Source organism: Cebus imitator, unplaced genomic scaffold (assembly GCF_001604975.1).
Source record: "Cebus imitator isolate Cc_AM_T3 unplaced genomic scaffold, Cebus_imitator-1.0 Scaffold519, whole genome shotgun sequence".
Classification (NCBI taxonomy): domain Eukaryota; kingdom Metazoa; phylum Chordata; class Mammalia; order Primates; family Cebidae; genus Cebus; species Cebus imitator.
This window is the reverse complement of record NW_016107834.1, coordinates 1,101,237-1,121,425: the sequence shown is the minus strand read 5'-3', so window position 1 is coordinate 1,121,425 and position 20,189 is coordinate 1,101,237. Positions and strand designations below refer to the sequence as shown.

Sequence of the window (20,189 nt, the reverse complement as noted above, 5' to 3'; positions counted from 1 at the left end):
AAAAAAAAAAAAAAAAAAAAGCTGGGCATGGTGGTGGGTGCCTGTAATTCCAGCTACTTGGGAGGCTAAGGAGGGAGGATTGCTTGAACCCAGGAGGCGAAGGTGCAGTGAGCTGAGATCGCACCACTGCACTCCAGCCTGGGTGACAAGAGCAAAACTCTGGAAAGAAAGAAGAAAAAGAAAGAAAGAGAGAAAGAAAGAAAGAGATCAAGGGGGAAAGAAGGAAAGAAAGAGAAAGAGGGAGAAAGAAAGAGAAAGAAGGAAAGAAGGAAGGAAAGAAAGAGAAAGAAAGAAAGAAAAAAAGAAAAAGAAAGAAGAAAGAAAAAGAAAGAAAGAGAGAGAGAAAGAAAGAAAGAAAAAGAAAGAAAGAAAGAAAGAAAAAGAAAAGGCAGGCATTGAAACCCAAGATGGGTAGGTAAGGTGTGGAGCAACCAGATAAACCTTCACGTTGATCCAGGGGGTGGGCATGTGGGTGCTGGCTGAAAAATATATCACCTTTTCTTTTCTTTTGAGACAGGTCTTTCTCTGTCACGCAGGCTGGAGTGCAGCAGGGCAATCACAGCTCACTGCTGCCTCAGTCCTCCTGCCTCAGTTTCCCAAGTAGCTGGAACTACAGGCACATGCCACCATGCCCAGCTAATTTTTGTATTTTTAGTAGAGAAGGGGTTTCACCAGGTTGGCCAGGCTGGTGTCGAACTCCTGACCTCAAACAACGGCCCCCCAAAGTGCTGGGATTACAGGCGTGCACCGCCGCACCCAGCCTGCTCTTGCTTTTTCCCCATGGTAGCCTTGTTTCCACGTCTGCAGAGGATCCTGTGTTTACCAGATCCCCTGTGGATGGGCGTATAAGTTATCTTGGCTGCCACTCCCCTGCCATGGTGAGCAGCCCTGTGGGACCTCCACTCTGTAGGGAATTCCCTGTGTGGGACCTCTGCCCACAGTCACCCACAGGGCACCTGGTGCCAGGCAGCACCCATCCCACTGAGGTTCAGGAGTCACTTCCTTCCCCGGTAGGACCTGTCCTGGGGGTCCAAGAAGGTGATGGAGTTTACCTCCCAAGCCCAAGCCCACCTTCTTTTTTGTTTTGTTTTGTTTTGTTTTGAGACAGTCTCACGCTATCACCCAGGCTGGAGCGCAGTGGCGCAATCACGGCTCACCGCAGCCTTCACCTCCTGGGCTCAAGTGATCTTCCCAGCTCAGCCTCCAAAGTAGCTGGAACTACAGGCACACACCATCACACTCAGCTAATTATTAAATATTTGGTAGAGATGGGGTCTTGCTATGTTGCCCAGGCTCGTTTTTAACTCCTGGGCTCAAGCGATCCTCACACCTTGGCCTCCCAAAATATTCGGATTACAGGCATGGTCTTCCCCTACACAAATGGCCCTGGCAGGTCCCCAGCCCTGCCTGCGTGGTGCTGAGCCCATGGTGGTCTCCCAGGAGCTCAGGCTGGCTGAGCTGCAGGAAAATCCCCATCGCCCCTGCACTGACATTGGCCACAGAGGGAGGCAGGACAGCGGTCACTGAACCTGCAGGAATCAGGTGAACCAGGCACAGGAGTTGTGGCTGCGGGGGAGGGGGGAATGGGGAGCGCTGCCAGCTGCACCAGGCCAGGCTGAGGCATCCTGGGGCTGGCAGACCACTCACTCCCTCGGTGGGCATGGAGGCAGGTGGACACATGTGGACCGTATCTTACTGCATTTGCCTGGTCCTGTACATGCCCCTCCTCACAGCCACCCATCTCTCAGAAGCGGAAACTGAGGCTGAGACTCACTCAGGTCCACTCAAGGTTTACTCTCCCACCGTTCAGCTCAGAGCCAGGATCTGGGCTCTGCAGCAAAAAAGACAGGCTGGGCCGGCTCCCCTCCCTGGTTCTCCTCCTCTCAGCCCCTGGCCTTAGGCCCACCCAGGCTGTCCTCTTGTGGAAACCAAAACTGTGGGTCCAGGAATGCGGGTCCATCTGCCCTGTGCTGGGAATGGGGCTTTGCAGCCTGGTGTTGGGTTGAGGCCACGTCGGGAGCGCCCTCTGCTGGCCGGTCTGTTCCTCATGGGGCCCTGAGAAGGCTCAGAAAGGGGCTGGCGCGTGGGGAGGGGTCAGGAGGGCATCCCCCCACCCTGGGGCGACCACTAACCTCTGTCCTGGTGGAAAGGGAGGAACAGAGCAGAGGCCAGAATAGGGGAGAAGTTGGTTTTAAGGCAGAGGTTTTGGCCGGGTGCGGCGGCTCACGCCTGTAATCCCAGCACTTTGGGAGGTCGAGGAAGGTAGATGCTTGAGCCCAGGAGCTTGAGACCAGCCTGGGCAACATGCTGAAATCCCGTCTCTACTAAAAACAAAAATTAGCTGGGCGTGGTGGTGGTGGGCGCCTGTAATCCCAGCACTTTGGGAGGTCGAGGAAGGTAGATGCTTGAGCCCAGGAGCTTGAGACCAGCCTGGGCAACATGCTGAAATCCCGTCTCTACTAAAAACAAAAATTAGCTGGGCGTGGTGGTGGTGGGCGCCTGTAATCCCAGCACTTTGGGAGGCTGAGGGGGGTGGATCACCTGAGGTCAGGAATTTGACAGTAGCCTGCTCAACACAGTGAAACCCCATCTCTAATAAAAATACAAAAATTAGCCGGGCATGGTGGTGTGAGCCTGTAATCCTGGCTACTTGGGAGGCTGAGGCAGGAGAATCACTTGAACTCGGAAGGTGGAAGTTGCAGTGAGCTGAGATTGCACCCACTGCACTCCAGCCTAGGCAACAGAGCGAGACTCTGTCTCAAAAATAAAGAAAGAAAAAAGAAAAGAGAGAGAAAGAAAGAAGGAAGAAAAGAAAGAGAAAAGAGAGAGAGAAAGAAGGAAGGCAAAAACGGAAGGGAGGGGAGGGGAGGGAAGGGGAAAGCAAGCAAGCAGAGGTTTCAGGCCTGATGCACCTGGGGGCAGCTTTGCCTGCAGCTGATACCTTCTGTAAGTCTTACCATAGTGGCCGGTGTTTTAAAACAGAGCTAGTAGACAGCACTTGAACCTCAGGTGTTTTAAATTCCAAGATCTGCCCACTCTGAGTCCACATGTCTCTGTGCATGGTTGGAAGGAGATGGGCAGAATGGGGTGGGGGCGTGTGTTCCTGTTAGCCACAGACCCCACCAACCCCTATTGCCCTGTGCCCTCCTGCCTCACTTAGGCATATTTACCCTCCTGACCCTGTGGGCATTTGAGCCGCTCCCTGACCCCCCAGAGAGCCTGGAGCCTTTAGCCAGCAGGTGGTGTTGGGAGGCCTGTGGATGTGAACTGCCAAGGCCTGCAGCCTCCTTCCCCAGCAGCTGTTTCCCCAGACAGGCCCAGCTCAGGGCATCTGCCTGAACCCCACCTCAACTCCAGAGATAGAACTGAGGGGGAGACAAGTTCTCCCAGAGATGCAGCTCAGCATGCTGGGGGCCGGCTGCCCCACTTGACCTCCGGCAGCCGCTTTAGCTGGAGATAACACCCTGCTGATGACTTTGGCTCTCTGGAGGCATCAAGGAGTGTGTGGGCGCCTTCTAAGGGGCCTCTGCCATGACACAGGGGAGGAGCAGATTTAAGTCAACTCTGAAATTTGCTTCTGGTCAGCAGGGTGATGAGCATCTCGTGTGATGGGAAGGCAGGGCCTCAATGAAAGCCAGGGCTGCAAGAGCCCAGGAGGAGGCCAGGAAGGCTTCCCAGAGGAGGTGTCTTCTGAGCTGAAGTGGCAGGTCAGGGAATGAGTGGGCCATTGGGGCTGCAGCACTGGGCTGAGGCCAGATCAGACTGGAAACTATGCTTTGTGCTGAGGGCAGTGGGAGCCATGGAAGGTGTGATAGGAAGGGCAGACAGCTCCTGCAGCAGGACGCCTGGAGACCATAGTTCCTTGCACCCCATTTTATGGATGGGGAGACTGAATATCAACATTGCTTCAGGGTCTGGAGCCCCTGTGGTCTGGTTTGCATACAGGAGTGAAGAGAAGGGCCAGCTCCAGCTTACACTTGCTGAGCAACCCAGAGTGAGTCACCACCTCCCCAAGCCTGTTTGTGCATCTGTAAAATGAACCTTGCACTCCACACCTTGCCGAGTTTGGGGGAGAAGGGGCAGGCCTGGCCCACGTCATCCCCAGCCTCAGCCACCCCACAATAAGCAAAGGGCCTGCCATCTCACGTTTTCACACTCTCACCTTGCATGGCTATTGGGGAGGCAGAGCTTGCAGGGAGGGAGCCTTTTACCTGCAGGGAAACTGAGGCCCAGAGAGGGTGAGTGGGCAGCTCAGGTCTCAAGGCCAGGGCCTAGCAGGCCAAGCCAGACACCTTCCCTGCCGGGCCCATAGCCCCCAGGAGCAGGAGTAGCCAGGCCTGACGACAGACCCAGGCCCTGCTGTGTAGGTCCCCACTTCCCCACGCCCCAGTCCCGCCCATGTCTAGGGCTTGTCTGACCGCTGCCCCTAGCCCCTCCCGGTGGACACAAAGGCCAGGCCTCCTGAAGAGGCGAAGAGGCGGCAGGAAGGGGCTCCTGCCAGCTGGGCCGTGGATGCAGGCGGGGAAGTAAGCGGAGACAGGAAGGAAGCCGCACAGCAGGAGACTGGGCCGCCATTGTGTCACCTGGGGGTGGGGGCGACGTGGTCCGCCCTTAGATGCCTCCCCAGTGCTGGAGGGCAGTGTGGGTCACTGGACCCTCCTCTCTGGGTCCCAGCCTCCTGCTGACTTCCTATCTCCACCTCAGCCTCAGTTTCCCCATTTATAAAACCTTCGCAGTCAAGATCTTTGGGAATTATACAGTAGCATTAAAGCAAGTGCCAGGCCAGAAGCAAGTAGCTCACGCCTGTGATCCCAGCACTTTGGGAGACTGAGGCGGGCGGATCACCTGAAGTCAGGAGTTTGAGACCAGCCTGGCCAACATGGTGAAACCGTCTCCATAACAAACTTAAAAATTAGCCGGGTGTGGTGGCGCACACCTATAATCCCAGCTACTCAGGTGGCTGAGGCATGAGAATTGCTTGAACCTGGGAGGTGGTGGTTGCAGTGAGTCAAGATTGTGCCACTACATTCCAGCCTGGGTAACAGAGCAAGACTCTATCTGAAAAAATAAATAAATTAGCGAGGGATGGTGGCTCATGCCTGGAATCCCAGCACTTTGGGAGGCTGAGGCGGGTGGATCACCTGAGGTCAGGAGTTCAAGACCAGCCTGGCCAACATGGCAAAACCCCACATCTACTAAAAATACAAAATTAGCTGAGCGTGGTGGGTCTCGCCTATCATCCCAGCTACTTGGGAAGCTGAGGCAGGAGAATCGCTTGAACCTGGGAGGCGAAGGCTGCAGTGAGCTGAGATTGCACCACTGCACTCCAGTCTGAGTGACAGATTGAGAATTCGTCTCAAAAAAACAAGTGCTAGCCATTGTCTAGGCACGGTGTCATCTGAATTAACTCACTGAGGCAGAAAGACATCCTATGCTGAAGGCACTTATTGTCCCAGATCACAGAAGTCCCCAGAGCTCAGGGCCTTGCCCAGAGTCACTCACAGAGAGTGGTAAAGCTGAGGCTGTAACCAAGGCAGCCATTCTCAAGTCCGGCTCCCCCTCTGATCTCCTGTCTGTGCAACTGCAGAGCTAATACGTTCATTCATTCATTCATTCATTCATTCATTCATTCATTCATTCGAGACAGGAGCCTTGCTCTGTTCAGGCTGGAGAGCAGTGGCGTGATCATGGCTCAAACCTCCTTGGCTCAAGCAGTCCTCCTGCCTCTGCCTCCTGAGTAACTAGGACCACAGGTGTGAGCCATCCTATCTGGCTAATTTTTGTATTTTTTTGTAGAGATGGGGGCTCGACATGTTGCCCAAGCTGGTCCCAAACTCCTGGGGTCTCAAGGGATCCTCTGGCTGTGGCCTCCAAAGTGCTGGGATTACAGGCATGAGCCACTGTGCCTGGCCTAACTCTTTCCTTTAAGTAACTGACTTGTTAAGGTTAAATACCTGTGAAGTTTCATCTAAATTGTGACGTCTCCAGTTTAATGTTGATAAATTATAGACAGATTGGTAGGTGGGTAGATAGATGAATAGATAGATGATAGACAGATGATTGATGATGATGATGGATATAGATGATATATATGTGATCGACAATAGATATTGATGATAGATAGGTAGAGATAGAGATGAATAGATCTGACCTATAGAACAGATACCCCATGTTGGTAATTGTAGTAGAATTAACACCCAATTATGAAAACTCCCAGAAAATCTCATTGTGTGAGCCCCTGAAGTCACCCTCCCACCCTGGGGCCCTTGGGCTCTGTCATAGGGAGGCTGAGCCCTTCGAAGACCAGAGGCAGAGCCACAACTCCCATTGTATAGATGTGGAAACTGAGGCTGGTGGGGGGGGATTTGTGGACAGTCACGCAGCCAGGAGGAGCAGGCCTGGGGGACTCTCCCCACAGTGCCCTTGTTCCCGTATGAGGCCTCCAGGGGCTTCCTCCCCCCACCACACGCCAGCCTTGCTCTCACCACACACACACAGGAGGCTGCTGAGACTGGTGCATGTCTCCCTCCAGGTGGGATGGGAGAAACAGGAAACGCCCCGAAGGAAGTAGGGGGAGAAGGAAGCCTCAGGGCCTCCGAGGAGATGGCTTAGACCGGGCAGGACATGAGTCCCCCAGGGCTGACCCTCCCCACTAGGGCTGAGCTGTGGCAAGAGCCTGAGCCCAGCGGCCCTGGGTGGGGACCAGCCCAGGCCATGCCTGCCCCTGCCTTTCTGTCCCCTGGGCCCCAATGGGACCTTCTGGCCTGTAGCCAGGCACCCTCCCCAAATGGGATGCCGTCCGACACCCCTCCCTGGTCCATCCCATCCCCGAGAGCTTCAGCGACCTGGGGACAAAGTGAGAGGGTTGGGTCTTCTTTGCAGTGTCAGTCTCACCGTCTCCCAGCCCCCAGTTTCCACAGCTACATAGCACCGGCCCCACCTCAGCCTCCCTCGCCCACCCCGCAGCAGCCGAGTGCCTGCAGCCTGCTCAGAGTTTATTGAAAGTGGAGTGGGGTGGGGGGGGCAGAAAGCACACAGGACCACAAATCTCCTCCCCCAGCTGCCCCAGGGTGGGGCTCCAGCTGTCCTGGACATGGGATGAGCCGAGGCTTGCTCCTGGGGCTGCAGGTGCCGCTCAATAGCCCCGGTCCCTGCAAACATCCAAGGCACGCCCCTTAGCTCCCACCCTGCCCATGCACAGACCAGGGCGGGAGGTGGACCATGGTCCTGCTCCCGTGGCCCTGCTCTCGTGGCTTGATGTGCAGGGCTGGCAGGGAGAGGAGCAGGGTGGGGTGCCAGGCAGACAGCCCCCTCCCCAGGCGGAGGACGGTCCACACATCAGGGTAAGAAGAAAAGTCCCTGCTGGGGTGGGCAGTGTGGGGTGGGAATGGGCAGGGCCCCTGGGTTGGGGTCAGGGACCTTACCCCCAGCTCAGGCCCCTCTTGGCCAGCTCCACCTGGGCCAGGTGGTGGTCACTCAGCACCCGCACCCTGGTGATGATGCCCAGTGGCCTCTGACGGTGCGGGAACTGCAGTACCTTGTGCTCCTGCGCATAGACGTGGAAGTGCTCCGCGTCCGAGCTGACCTCCATCTGGGCAGGCCGGGGCCAGTGACCTCAGTGCCGGCCCCAGGGCCCAGGGTCTGGTCCTGCTTCTAATGGGGATGTGCCTGCAGGCCGTCTCCAGGAAGCACAGGCTGGCAGGCCCCGGGGGTCCCCTGGCTTAGTGCCCCCAGCCCGAAGCTCCCTCCTTTCTCCCAAGATGGGTGGCTGGTAGCCAAGCTAGTGGGCACCCACTGCACAGGTGGGGAAGCTGAGGCCAGGGAGGCCCACCCACTCCCTGCCCTGGCCTGCTGACCTGCTAGCATCCACTGTGAACCCCCTGCCCACCAGCCCCTGTTCCCCCACCGGTGGCCCCTGCCCGGCCCAGGCCCCACCCAGGCCCCACCCAGGCCCCTGTCACCTCAAAGGGCTCCCCCACGGCCAGTGGGAAGATGTTAGACACCTCCTCTGGGCCCCAGTGGCCGCCCTGGAAGGCGTTGCCCACCACGGTGGCGCTGGAGAACCGGGGCTTGACGTGGAAGGCAATGTCCCCCGTCTCCGACAAGAAGTTAATCTCGAACCTGGGGCGGACATTGTTCGGGTCAAGAGCCGCAAACAGCTGGGCCAGCCGCCCAGCCCAAGGCCCAGGGAAGGGAGGGCGGTGCTGCTGACCTGTCCTCTCCAGAGTCAGCCTGTCCCTGGACCAGCAGGCTCCAGCCGGGGGCCAGGCCCCCCGCACAGAAGGCTTCAAACTGAGTGCAAGAGACAGGGGTGCCAGCCTCACGGGGCTGCAGCCTCCCCTCTCCCACTCCACCCCACCTGTTCAGGAGGGTCCCTGCCCACCCAGCCTGCCCCCAACCCAGTGCCAGGCACGGACTAACACTCTGTTCCTCTGGTGTCTTTGTGACAGGGTGGGAGAGACATGCCTGTCCAGCAGGCCAGCTCTGGGGGGACATTTACCCCCACGCCCTCTCAGCCCTGAGGTCTGATGAGAGGCCAGAGCCAGCACCCCCAGCTCTGTGCAGAGAGAATGGGTAGCTCAGGGAGTCCCCAGTCCTGCCCCGTTCTCCTTCCCCAAGTCCAGGGTCTCACCCACCTGCACCGCCATCTGCTCGCAGCCACTGCGGGAAGGCACTGGGAGTCCCGGGATATAGATGGCGCGGGGGCTGGGAGCACAGAGGCCCCACCCCCAGGTGGCTTGACAAGGTCTCTGTGCCCTTCCCAACCCGTATCTCCCTCCCCCTGGGGCCCCTCCCTTCCAGCTGGTTCTCCATGCAGGCACCAGAGATAGGGCCACCTGGCACTGCCCCCCAGGCCCTTTCCTGCTGGGGACTCTCACCCACTTTACTCCTTCAGGATCAGGGAAAGCAGCTACTCCTTTTCCACAGGAACGACACGTTCTGGGCAGGGACCCCTGCCTGGCTCTTCCTCCCTGATCAGGCGTCCCTCCAGGGACTTGAACCCTCCCATCAGCTAAGGGCAGGTTTGGGATGGGAGGCTTGGCTGCTGACCCCTGCCCTGGCTTCTGGGGTCCCATCTGATGGCCTGGTGCTGCAGGGCCTGTCCCCCAGCCCACCCTGGCTTCCCACACCCAGCCCTGCTGCCCGCCCCCATGGGCTCAGCAACCCCGTGGGGCATACAGTGGGGATTACGACGCGCTGGTCAGCGCATTCCAGGCTCTGGCAGGCGAGGGGACGGCTTTTCCCACACCCGGGATGCCTCCCCACCTCAGGCTAAGCATGGGAGGGACCATCTGGGCCCTCAGGGAGGAGGGGAGGGTGGACAGAGAGGCTCAGGCTGTTGGTCAGCTTTGGGGCCCCCAAGGAGGGGAGTCAGCCCGGAGTGGACCCAGAGTGGACCCGGAGTGGAGCCAGAGTGGAGCCGGAGTGGACCTGGAGTGGATCCGGAGGACGGGGCACGGAGCCCCAGGGCTGCTGGAGCGGGTGTGTGTGCAGCCGTGTGCAGTGCATGTGCAGTGACCTCGTGGGTGAGTGTATCCTGGCCGAATGTCGCACGATTGCGTGAGCCCATGAGTGTGTGAGGCGTGGGGTGTGAGTTCCAGAGTGTGTCTCTGGGTGACGGGAGGGTTGCAGTTTTCCTGCCTGTGTGTCTGGAGAGGCCTGGCCCCAGGGCTGCTCCTGCCGGGATTCTTCATCCTCACGTCTCCTCCCACTCGGTCCCTGTGTTCGAGTGGGCCCTCCTGTCCCTTATCCGCAGGAGTCCCCTCCAGCGATTCTCTCCAGGCCCTGGCAGGGCTGACCTGGGTCCTGTCGGCCTCTCCACGGGTGCTGCCCCTGGGCCTGTGCCTGGACATCCTGGCAGGAGCAGGGGGCTGCTGAGGCCGGGAGGGGCTGGGAGGTGGCTGTGGCTGTCTGCCGGCCCCCTGGGTGGTGCAGCACAGTGCAACCCGGAGGCTGTGGAGTTGCCTCTCCTCCCTGGCTCATGGCAGGCCTGGCTGCGGCCCTGCAGGGGGCGGCCCTGGGCAGCGGGAGGACCAGCCTGCCTGCCTGCCCCAGCCACATCCGCGTCCTGGGGCCCAGCAGGCTGCAGGTCCCGTCTACCGGCCTCCCCCAGAGAAGCACAGAGAGGGAAACCCTCAGCACAGCAGGAAGGGGAGCCAGTGCTGCCTCCCCGCTCCCTGTCCTGACCCCGCCCCAGGGGCAGCCCTGGTTTCAGCTTTGGGGTGAGGACACAGAGCTGGACTCTGGATACAGGGCCCAGGGCCAGAGCTGTGCAGAGCATGGAGTCAGGGGGCTGGAACAGGCCTCCCACCAGCTGGCAACCTGGCGCTCGTGGCCTCTGAGCCACAATCTCTCCAGCCATGCACTGGGTACAGCAGTCCAGCAATGCCGACGTCTGCTGTCCATGCCTGTGTCCTGGTAGGGGAGGGTGGCCCGGGCAGCCACAGCCCCAGACACAGGAGCCCGGCCATCGTCTGCTCACTTTGGGGTCTATAAGGGTACTAGCTGAGGGCCTGGGTCTCAGAAGCTGCCTAGAGCCCCAGGCATCAGTGTCCCTGTGGGCGGCACTTGAACCCCAGACTTGCGGGATAGGACGCCTGGGTGCCATTGCCTGGGCCCCCACAGCTCTCAGAAAGTTGTGTCCCTCCGACTCCCCGGGGAAAAGCAGGCTGGCCCTCGTCCCCATGGAGACACATGTACCTGGCCTGTGTGTAGACTTGTGACCTCACCCCGTTTACTGTGGCTTCGGAGCCTCTCCCTCCTGGGGTGAGAGCCAGGAGCCACTGAAGATCTCAGCAACCGGGACAACCGAGGGCCCAGAAGTCAGAGCCGGGCAGGGGACAGGGAGAGACCCCGAGCTCCACGGGCACAGCCCATCCTCAACCCTGACTCCAGGGAGTGTGGGTCCAACCCCGGTCCACTTCCTGCTGCCCCAGCCTCAGGGGTCAGGGTGGCACAGCGGGCAGTGCCAGTGCTGAGCTGCTGGTTGGGCACCGGCCACCGGGTGATGTGGTTTGGGGCCCGGGAGCAAACAGACCTGTCCTCATCCCGTCCCACACACCCACCCGCATACGTGGGTTTGCCCAGGGCTGTTGACCTTCACAGGCTCCCGCCTCCACTCAGCTGGTAGTGGAACTTCACCAGGAGGGGCCTGGGCTCTGGGGCCAGTTCTGAGTCCTGAGTCTCCGTCACCAGGCGGTGCCCAGCATGGAGCTGGCAGTCAGGGATGTGGGGGAGAAATCCTGCCCATCCCATAACAAGCACCACTGTGCACTGAGAGCTCACATCGTGCCAGGCACCAGGCTGAGTTGTTCACACGTGTTAAGGGTGGTTCTGTTACTCCCCTTGAGAGAGGGTTACGAGAGCACAGAGATGTTAAGAGACTTGCCCAAGGTCACACAGCGAGGGAGTCACAAAGACAGGATTTGAACCCAGCAGTCTGCCCCAGAGTTTGTGCTCCTAAACACCATGCTAGACTGTCCCCTGCAAACAGAGCACCCTCTCCAGGTTGGGATATGGGGCTATCAGGGTTGGCTTCCCGGAGAAAGAGTCACCTGAAATAGGTCTTGAAGAATAAGTAGGAGTTAGAAGGTGGTGGGGAAGGGTGCCCCAGGGAGCAGGAACAGCAGGAACAAGAGCGGAATAGAGGGTCCAGGAGTGGGAGGCAGGGCTGTGCTGGGGGTGGGGGTGGGACCGGCCACACTGGGCACCAGGTCTGACACACCTCAGTGTCCCCAGAGCTGCCTGGCACAAGCTTCCCAGGGGCCATTTAACAAGGGTGGTGTCATCTTTCTTGGAGCCTGGCAGAGCTTCCGTGGAATTCCTGGAGTCAGGTGTCAATGCGCCCATTTGAGTGATGAGAAAACTGAGGTTTGGATAGAAGAGGTCACCCCATGGCCACGCAGTGAGGAGGCAGCAGACCCAGATGCCAATACAGCTTCTGGACTCCCCATCTGGTGCTCCCCTCGGCCCCCGCCCTCCTCCTCTCCTGTCCCGCATTCCAGCCAGCACTGAGCACCAGCCTGGCCTGACCGTGGGTGATTCTAGGGGTCCTGGCTCAAGGGGAGACTCAGGTTAGGCTGGCCCTCTTCTCAGCCTCAGTACCCTCTGAAGCGTCCGGGACCTTCCCAGGAACCTCCTCCCCACTCCCGGCCCACATCTGGAACCGCTAGCCCAGATGGTGAGGTCAGCACAGAAATTCTCAGCCCCTGCTGGAGGAGGCAAGGGCAGCTCCCGCCAGACCAGGACAAGAGCCGACCCCAGGACGGATGGCCACGGGCCAGCCCTGCCCCAGGGAGGCCCAGCTCCTCCTCCTGTCAGGCCTCAGTGCAAGCACACCCTTGGGTCAGGAGGGAGGTAAGCCGTGTGTGGAGAGGGCCAGGGCAGCTGGAAAGCACTGTGCCCTTGTTATACGGTTGGGGAAACTGAGGCCCATCCAGGGGGTGAGGGCTTGTGGGGAGCTGACAACAGCAGGGCGGGCACCAGAGCTCTGACCCCAACACTTGCTCTTGAGTCCCTGTGGGAACTTGGCCATGGGTCCCGTTAAAGCCTGGGGTTGGCTGGGCATGGTGGCTCACGCCTGTAATCCCAGCACTTTGAGAGGCCGAGGAGGGCGGATCACGAGGTCAGGAGTTTGAGACCAGCCTGAACAACATGGTGAAATCCCCGTCTCTACTAAAAATATAAAAAAATTAGCCGGGCTTGGTGGCATGCACAGGTAATCCCAACTACTGAGGAGGCTGAGACAGGAGAATTGCTTGAACCCGGGAGGCAGAGGTTGCAGTGAGCCGAGATTTCACCACTGCACTCCAGTCTGGATGACAGGGTGAGACTCCATCTCAAAAAAAAAAAAAAAATGACTTGGGTTGGCTGTGGCTGGAGAGCACTGATCCCAGGCTGACGAGGACCCCTGGGCTCTGCAGAGGGACAGCGGGGTCCCTCACTCCCCGATACTCCCTCATCCGTCCCTTCTAAATCCTCTCACAGCTGTCCCCAGCCACCACCTGTCCTGAGTTCCTCTCTCTAAGTTCAATCTTGTAGAACCTTCCTGGGCCCCTCTCTGCCTCCCTCAGGACAGAGGGCACTTTCCATCAAGCCATTAATTGAGGCCCTACTGTGTGCCAGGGGCGGCCTGGGACCCTCAGAGGCTGTAAGAGAGGAGTGGTTCTGCACCTGACCCATGTGGGACCCCCCGCTCCCCCATCTCCTGCTCTCCTGGGCGGCACACAGTGGGTGCCTGGGCAGTGCCGTGACGCTGCCATCCTGGATGCAGGGCAGGTGAAGGCCTCCCAGGTACTAGAAATAAGCCAGGGAGCCCCAGCTCCTCCCAGCCCTAATGGCTATTGCTTTCAGCTGAGCCCCTGAGGTGTGCTTCACTATAATAATTACATTATTATAAAATAATAAAATAATTTTATTATTGTTTTTTGAGGTAGAGTCTCACTCTGTCGCCCAGGCTGGAGTGCAGCGGCACGATCTTGGCTCACTGAAAGCTCCACCTCCTGGATTCAAGCGATTCTCCTGCCTCAGCCTCCCATGCAACTGGGACTATAGAAATATGCTATCATGCCTTGATCATTTTTGTATTTTTAGTAGAGACGGGGTTTCACCATGTTGGCCAGGCTGGTCTCGAACTCCTGACCTCAGGTGATCCACCTGCTTCAGCTCTGGGAGGTGGTCCGCCTGCCCCACAGCCCTGATGGGGGAGCAAACCCCCTGCCCATTCCGTTATTCCTCAAATCTCTGTTGAGCACCTGCTAGGAAGTCCTGTGTGATAGTGAATAAGATGGACAGATGGATACATTCCTTGCCCTCACAGAGCTTCCGGTGTCTGAGGGAGGGGCAGACACTAAATGGCAAAATCCAGCATTTCATTATTTAATTACTATTAATATTATGATAAACGCTCTGAAAGGGAAAAGATGGGGAGTGACAATCATGTATGCTGGAGGGTACTGGCCTTGATATGGGCAGTCAGAGAAGACTTCCTGGAGGAGGCGACATCAGCACAAAACCCAGAAGAGAGAAGGGAAGGGTGTTTCTGGCAAAGGGAACATCCGGCACAAAGGCCCTGGAGTGGGAAGAATCGGGAAGAGTGAAGGGCCAGGATGGGGATGGAGATGACGTCCCCACCCCCACCTCTGCTGCCTGGCTGGGGTCTGGCCCTTCCTGGCTCCCTTATTAACCCTCGGTGGTCCAGCATGGTTCCTGGACCAGTTGCCCACCCAGTGCCCGGCCATTATCTGTGGCTGGTGTGTGCCAACCTTGAGAGTCTTATCACATAAAGAATCTGCTCACTCGGGGGCATTTTGAGGGCTGATATGGTTTGGCAGGAGCCAGCGCCAAGTAGGGGCTGCCCATTCTGACACCACCCCTCTCCCTGGCATGGAGGGGCGAGCAGGCCGCCCCAAGGACCTTGGACGTCACCTGGCTCCCTCTTGGTGGGAATCCCCCTTGCAGGGTCTTAGCCAGGCACACCTCCCTGGGACTTCCCTGCTTCCTCCACACCTTTAACCCCACATTCCCCAACATCAAAGCAGGCCCCGCTGCCTCCAACAGTTGAGGGGCCTTTATTTACTTATTTTTTTGACATAGAGTCTCGCTGTGTCACCCAAGCTGTAGTGCAGTGGCACCTGCAACCTCTGCCTCCTGGATTCAAGCAACACTCCTGCCTCAGCCTCCCATGCAGCTGGGACTACAGGCATGTGCTACCAAGTCTCACTAATTGTTGTATTTTTAGTAGAGACGGGGTTTCACCATGTTGGCTAGGCTGGTTTCGAACTCCTGACCTGAGGAGTTCCGTGATCCTCTCACCTTGGCCTCCCAAAATGCTGGGATTACAGGTGTGAGCCACCGCGTCCAGCCAGGTGAGGAATGTTGAGAGAGTCCTTGACCCTCTCTCAGCCTCAGTTTCTCAAGGTGAGATAAATGTTGCCTTGTGCTCAATGCTCTAATGAAGGTTGTCTCCTGGGCTAGGGACAGAAGCAAGTCTGGCCTTGTCCCAAAGGAGGGACATGAAGGGTGAGACTTGCAGCAGTCCAGGCTGCTGAGATGGCCACTGTGTGGGTGAGGGGCTGGGGGCTTCTCCTTCCCTGTCCAGCCTGGAACCTGAGACAGCACACAGAGGCTAACGCCCAGACAGAGGCTCCCCCAGGAAAGGACAGAACCCGCATTTACCAAACACCTGCACGAGGCCGCGACCTTCAGCCAGAGTGCTCATGACCACCCTGGGAGGGGACCATGGCTACCCCCACTTTATTTTACTACCTATTTTATAGATATGGCAACTGAGGCTCAAAGGGGCGCTCTGCCTGGCCTCGGTTCACACAGCCGCTCACTGGCTGTGCTGGTGATCTTCAGTGCTACCCTGCAGAGGCTGGGCCCGGGTTTGGGAGGGCAGGAGGAGCCTCCTCTAGCTTGCCTCCCTTATTTTCTCAGCTTCCACAGCTGTGCTCCTCTCTGTGGAGTCCTCGAAGCAAGTTCACATCAATTCTCATCCCTGCTGGATGAAGGCTTTCATTCCCATTTTACTGACGGAGAGACTGAGGCCACTTTGCATGTTTCTCTGGTGAGTTATTGTTGTAAACAACTTCCAGGGGTCAATAGGGAGCTGAGTCCAAAAGGATGTGTCTGAGAGACTCCACAGCCCTTGTAAATTGTGGTGCTGCTTAGGGTGGGGAACTGGGCTGAGGGGAGTCCTCCCTAATGATTCTGAATGAGGGGAGCAGGGAGTGGAGTGGTGAGGGTGAGGTCCAGAACACATGGCAGCTGGGACCTTGCTGTGCTGTGAAAACCCCTTGGGCCTTGAGCCAGTATCAACGAGGAGTGAACGCAACATGGCAGCCATCTTTGAGGAAGCTCAACTACCCCAGACAGGCCAATCAGAAAAGGCTGACTGAACACTGGGATTACTGGCCAGGCTCAAAAGCCAACGGGGGCCGAGTGTGGTGGCTCACACCTGTAATCCCAGCACTTTGGGAGGCCAAGGCAGTGGATCACTTGAGATCAGAAGTTTGAGACAAGTTCGAGACATCTAGCTGGGCATGGTGGCAGATGCCTCTAATCCCGGCTACTTAGGAGGTTGAGGTGGGAGAATTGCTTGGACCTGTGAGGTGGAGGTTGCAATGAGCCGAGATCACACCACTGTACTCCAGCCTGGGTGACAGAGTGAGACTCTGTCTCAAAATAAATAAATAAAAGTCAATGGGAGCCAGCTGAGCAGGATAGGGTGGAATGGGGTAAAGCAGTCCAGCTGACATCTGGCCTGGAGGGGAATCATGATGATTTCTACAGATGGGTACTGGGTTCCAGGTACACAGTCTGCACCAGGTTTATAAACAAACACAGCAGTGACCCGGATTTGAGGAAGGAAGAGCTGGGAATCCAATTAGATGAGAAAGGGCTGGGGGATCTTGGAGCTGGCCTGAGATGGGGATGTAGGAGTCTCCAGGATCCGGGATCCCTCTCCCCCAGCACCAGCTTCAGAGCCAGGGAGGACCAGGGGGACACAGGTCAAGCAGGCGTGGGTTCAAGTCTCCCTCTCTGCAGACTTCCCCAGTCTGAACCTCAGTGTGCTGCTCTGTAACCTGGGGCTACAGAGTACTAGATTTTTTTGTACTAACTTTTGAAAACTTTTAGTACAAAGAAAAGTAAAATATCTCATTAATTTTTATATTAATCACATGTTAAAAGGATAAGGATTTTAACCTATTGGGTTAAATAAAATATATTGTTAAAAGTAATTACACCTGCTTAATTTTTTTTCTTTCAGAGATGGGGTTTCCTTCTGCTGCCCAGGTTGGAGTACAGTGGTGAGACCACAGCTCCCCACAAGCTTAGACTCCTGGGCTCATGCGATCCTCCCACCTCAGCCTCCCAAGTAGCTGGGACTGCAGGTGCACGCTACTATACCTGGCCAATTTTTTATTTTATTATTTTTTTGCAGAGTCTCACTATGTTGCTGAGGTTGAGCTCAAATCCCTGGCCTCAAGGGATCCTCCTGCCTCAGCCTCCTGAGTAGCTGGAAGGGTGGAGCTGGGGTGAGGGGAGGGGTGCCCATCCAGTTTCACTACTCATCCACAGACATTTCCAGAGAGAGTGCCTATTGGGTGGTGGTTGTGGGTACTGGGATGCAGCGGTGAAATAGGTCTCTGCACTCACAGAACTGATATTGCTGTGGGAGAGACAGATGCTAAATACCTCGACCAATAAACAAGATATTCGAAATAGTGATAGGCGCTAGGAAGGAAGTGCAACAGGACAGCAGCATAGAGCTGCACCGTCCATCCGACAGCTGCTGACCGCACGTAGCCATGAAGCACCTGGAGGGTCCGAATTTAGACGTGAGCTGAAAAAGCACCCTGGGGCCCAGCACCCATGTGCGATGGCTAGTGCCTGTAATCCTAGCACTTTGGGAGGCCAAGGTGGGAGGATTCCCTGAGCCCAGGAGCTCAGGACCAGCCTGGGCAACATAGAGAGACCCCATCTGTACAAAAAAATTTTTTAAATTAGCCAGGTATGGGGTACTCACCTGTAGTCCTGGCTGCTTTGGAGGCTGAGGCAGGGTTGCCTGAGGCCAGGAGTTGGAAACTGCAGTGAGCCATGATTGCACCACTGCACTCCAGCCTGGGTGACAGAATGAGACCTTGTCTCAAATACGCATACACTCACACACACACTGGATTTTGAAAACAGTTCAAAAAATGTAAAATGTCTGGGTAATAAGTCTCATATTGGGGCCAGCAAGGTGGCTCATCCCTGTAATCCCAGCACTTTTGGAGACCAAGGTGGGTGGGCAGATCGCTTGAGCCCAGGATTTGAGACTAGTATGAGTAACTTACAAAACCTCATCTCTACAAAAAATTAACCAGGTTTGGTGATGCATGCCTGTAGTCCCAACTACTCAGGAGGCTGAGGTGGGAGGATTGCTTGAGCCCGGGAAGTTGAGGCTGCAGTGAGCCGTGGTGGTGCCACTGTACTTCAGCCTAGGTGACAGGAGTGAGATCCTGCCTCAAAAAAAAAAGATCATAATTATAATTTTTATATTGATTACATGTTAAAAGGATAATCATTTTGACATATTGGGTTAAATAAAATATCTTAGTAAAAGTAATTACAGGTCCAGGTGTGGTGGCTCGCACTTGTAATTCCAGCGCTTTGGGAGGCCAAAGTGGGTGGATCACCTGAGGTCAGGAGTTCAAGACCAGCCTGCCAATATGGTGAAACCATGTCTCTAATAATCAGCGGAGCATGGTGGTGTGCACCTGTAAGATCCCAGCTACTCGGGAAGCTGAGGCAAGAGAACCACTTGAACTCAGGAGGTGGAGGATGCAGTTTGCCGAGATCATGCCACTGCATTTCAGCCTGGGCAACAAGAGTGAAACTTCATTTCAAAAAAGAAAAAAAAGGTAATTATAACTGTTTAAATTTTCTTTTTTCTTTTAGAGACAGGGTCTTGCTCTGTTACCCAGGCTGGAGTGCAGTGGCATGATCACGGCTCACTGAAGCCTCACCTCCTGGGCTCAAAGTGATCCTCTTGCCTCAGCCTCCTGAGTAGCTAGGGTTACAGGCACGTGCCACCATGCCTGGCTGATTGATTGATTGACTGTAGAGACGGGTATCTCACTATGTTGCCCAGGCTGGTCTTAAACTCCTACCCTTAAGCAATCCTCCTACATGACCTCCTAAAATGCTGGGATTATAGACATGAGCCACCACGTCTGACAAGAAAAGTGTTTTTCATGGGGCCACTAGAAAATCTAAAATTGCAACTGTGGCTTGTGTCATATTTCTTTTTTTTTTTTGAGACAGAATCTTGCTCTGTCGTCCAGGCTGGAGTGAAGTGACGCAATCTCGGCTCACTGCAACCTCTGCCTCCTGGGTTCAAGCAATTCTCCTGCCTTGGCTTCCCGAGTAGCTGGGATTACAGGCCCGTGCCACCACACCCAGCTAATTGTTGTATTTTTAGTAGAGACAGGGTTTCGCCATGTTGGCCTGGCTTGTCTCGAACTCCTGACTTCAAGTGATCCACCCACCTCGGCCTCCCAAAGTGCTAGGATTACAGGCGTGAGCCACTGTACCCGGCTGAGTCATATTTCTTTCTTTTTTTTAAATTTTTTGAGACAGAGTCTCACTCTGTCACCCAGGCTTCAGTGCAATGGCACAATCTCGGCTCACTGCAACCTCCACTTCCCGGGTTCAAGTGCTTCTCCTGCCTCAGCCTCCCAAGTAGCTGGAATCACAGGCATACACCATCACTCCCAGCTAAATTTGTATTTTTAGTAGAGATGGGGTTTCACCATGTTGGCCAGGCTGGCAGATCATCTGACCTCAGGTGATCCGCCCACGTCAGCATCCCACAGTGCTGGGATTACAGGTGTGAGCCACCTCGCCCAACCTTGTGTCATGTTTCAGGCGGTGCAGGATGAAGATGATGAGGGGGCAGGGAGGGAGGGAGAGCTGGAGCAGGAATCAGGGTGGGAGTGGGAGGCTCTTGGGCTTTTTGGGGGTGACCCAGAACAGGACCTGGGAGGAGGAATGCCCACACAGGGATGAAGCACGGGTGCTTAAGGAGCAGGAAAGGGATCCGTGTGACTGGAGCAGGGAGAACATAGAGGATTGGGTGAGGGACATTGAAGGGTGGGTCCAAGGCCATGAGAGACAGGCTGGGGCTGGACTCAATGGGGTCCTCCAGCATCCCTCAAAAGGCATGACCCAGATGCCCAGGCCAGGGGAGTGGCGTGGGGAGGAACTGGTCGGGGTCTGCCCCCTCCCCAGATCCTCACAGGGGAGGCTGTGGCCCGCACAGCCGGAACCCCGCCCCACCTGCAGCGCCACACGCCTCTGCTCGCTCGGGCCAGCTGGGCTGGCTTCGAACTCATGCTCCTGCCAAGGCTTCGGGGAAAAGACCCAGGGGAGCCGTCATCTCCCAAAATAACTTCACACCAGCTCCAGGACAGCTGTGGAGGGTGGAGGAACCCGGCCCAGAGCTGGGAGCACTGCCGAGGCCCAGGGAGGATGGGGCTGGAAACGGACAGAGAGAGAGGGGCACACAGAGAGGGCCAGAAGAAAACAGGGGATGTGGAGACAGGTATCCTCACCCAGAGAAACAGAGTCCGGGGGAAGGAGAGGAGAGGGACACCCCAGTAATAACCTGTCACCACCCATACTCCCTTAAGAGAGAGCCCCTT

The 20,189-nt window shown here is 56.6% G+C and overlaps 1 protein-coding gene across 4 annotated transcripts; it reads right to left on the bottom strand.

The window, feature by feature from the left end:
• Positions 1–6,973: 6,973 nt before the first annotated feature.
• Positions 6,974–9,102, bottom strand: GRIFIN (galectin-related inter-fiber protein). 4 transcript variants are annotated; one of them, XM_017514198.2, is made up of 5 exons: positions 8,637–8,764; positions 8,213–8,292; positions 7,962–8,121; positions 7,425–7,546; positions 6,974–7,151 (listed from the first exon to the last, which is right to left on the bottom strand). In XM_017514198.2, the coding sequence occupies exons 1-5, from the start codon at positions 8,646–8,648 to the stop codon at positions 7,136–7,138; spliced, it is 390 nt and encodes a 129-aa protein (XP_017369687.2). In that variant the 5' UTR covers positions 8,649–8,764; the 3' UTR covers positions 6,974–7,135. The 4 variants fall into 4 exon arrangements, with proteins under 4 accessions (XP_017369687.2, XP_017369685.2, XP_037589285.1 ...); XM_017514196.2 differs by having other exon boundaries at positions 7,425–7,591; positions 8,637–8,761; XM_017514197.2 differs by lacking the exon at positions 6,974–7,151 and having other exon boundaries at positions 7,421–7,591.
• Positions 9,103–20,189: the final 11,087 nt, after the last annotated feature.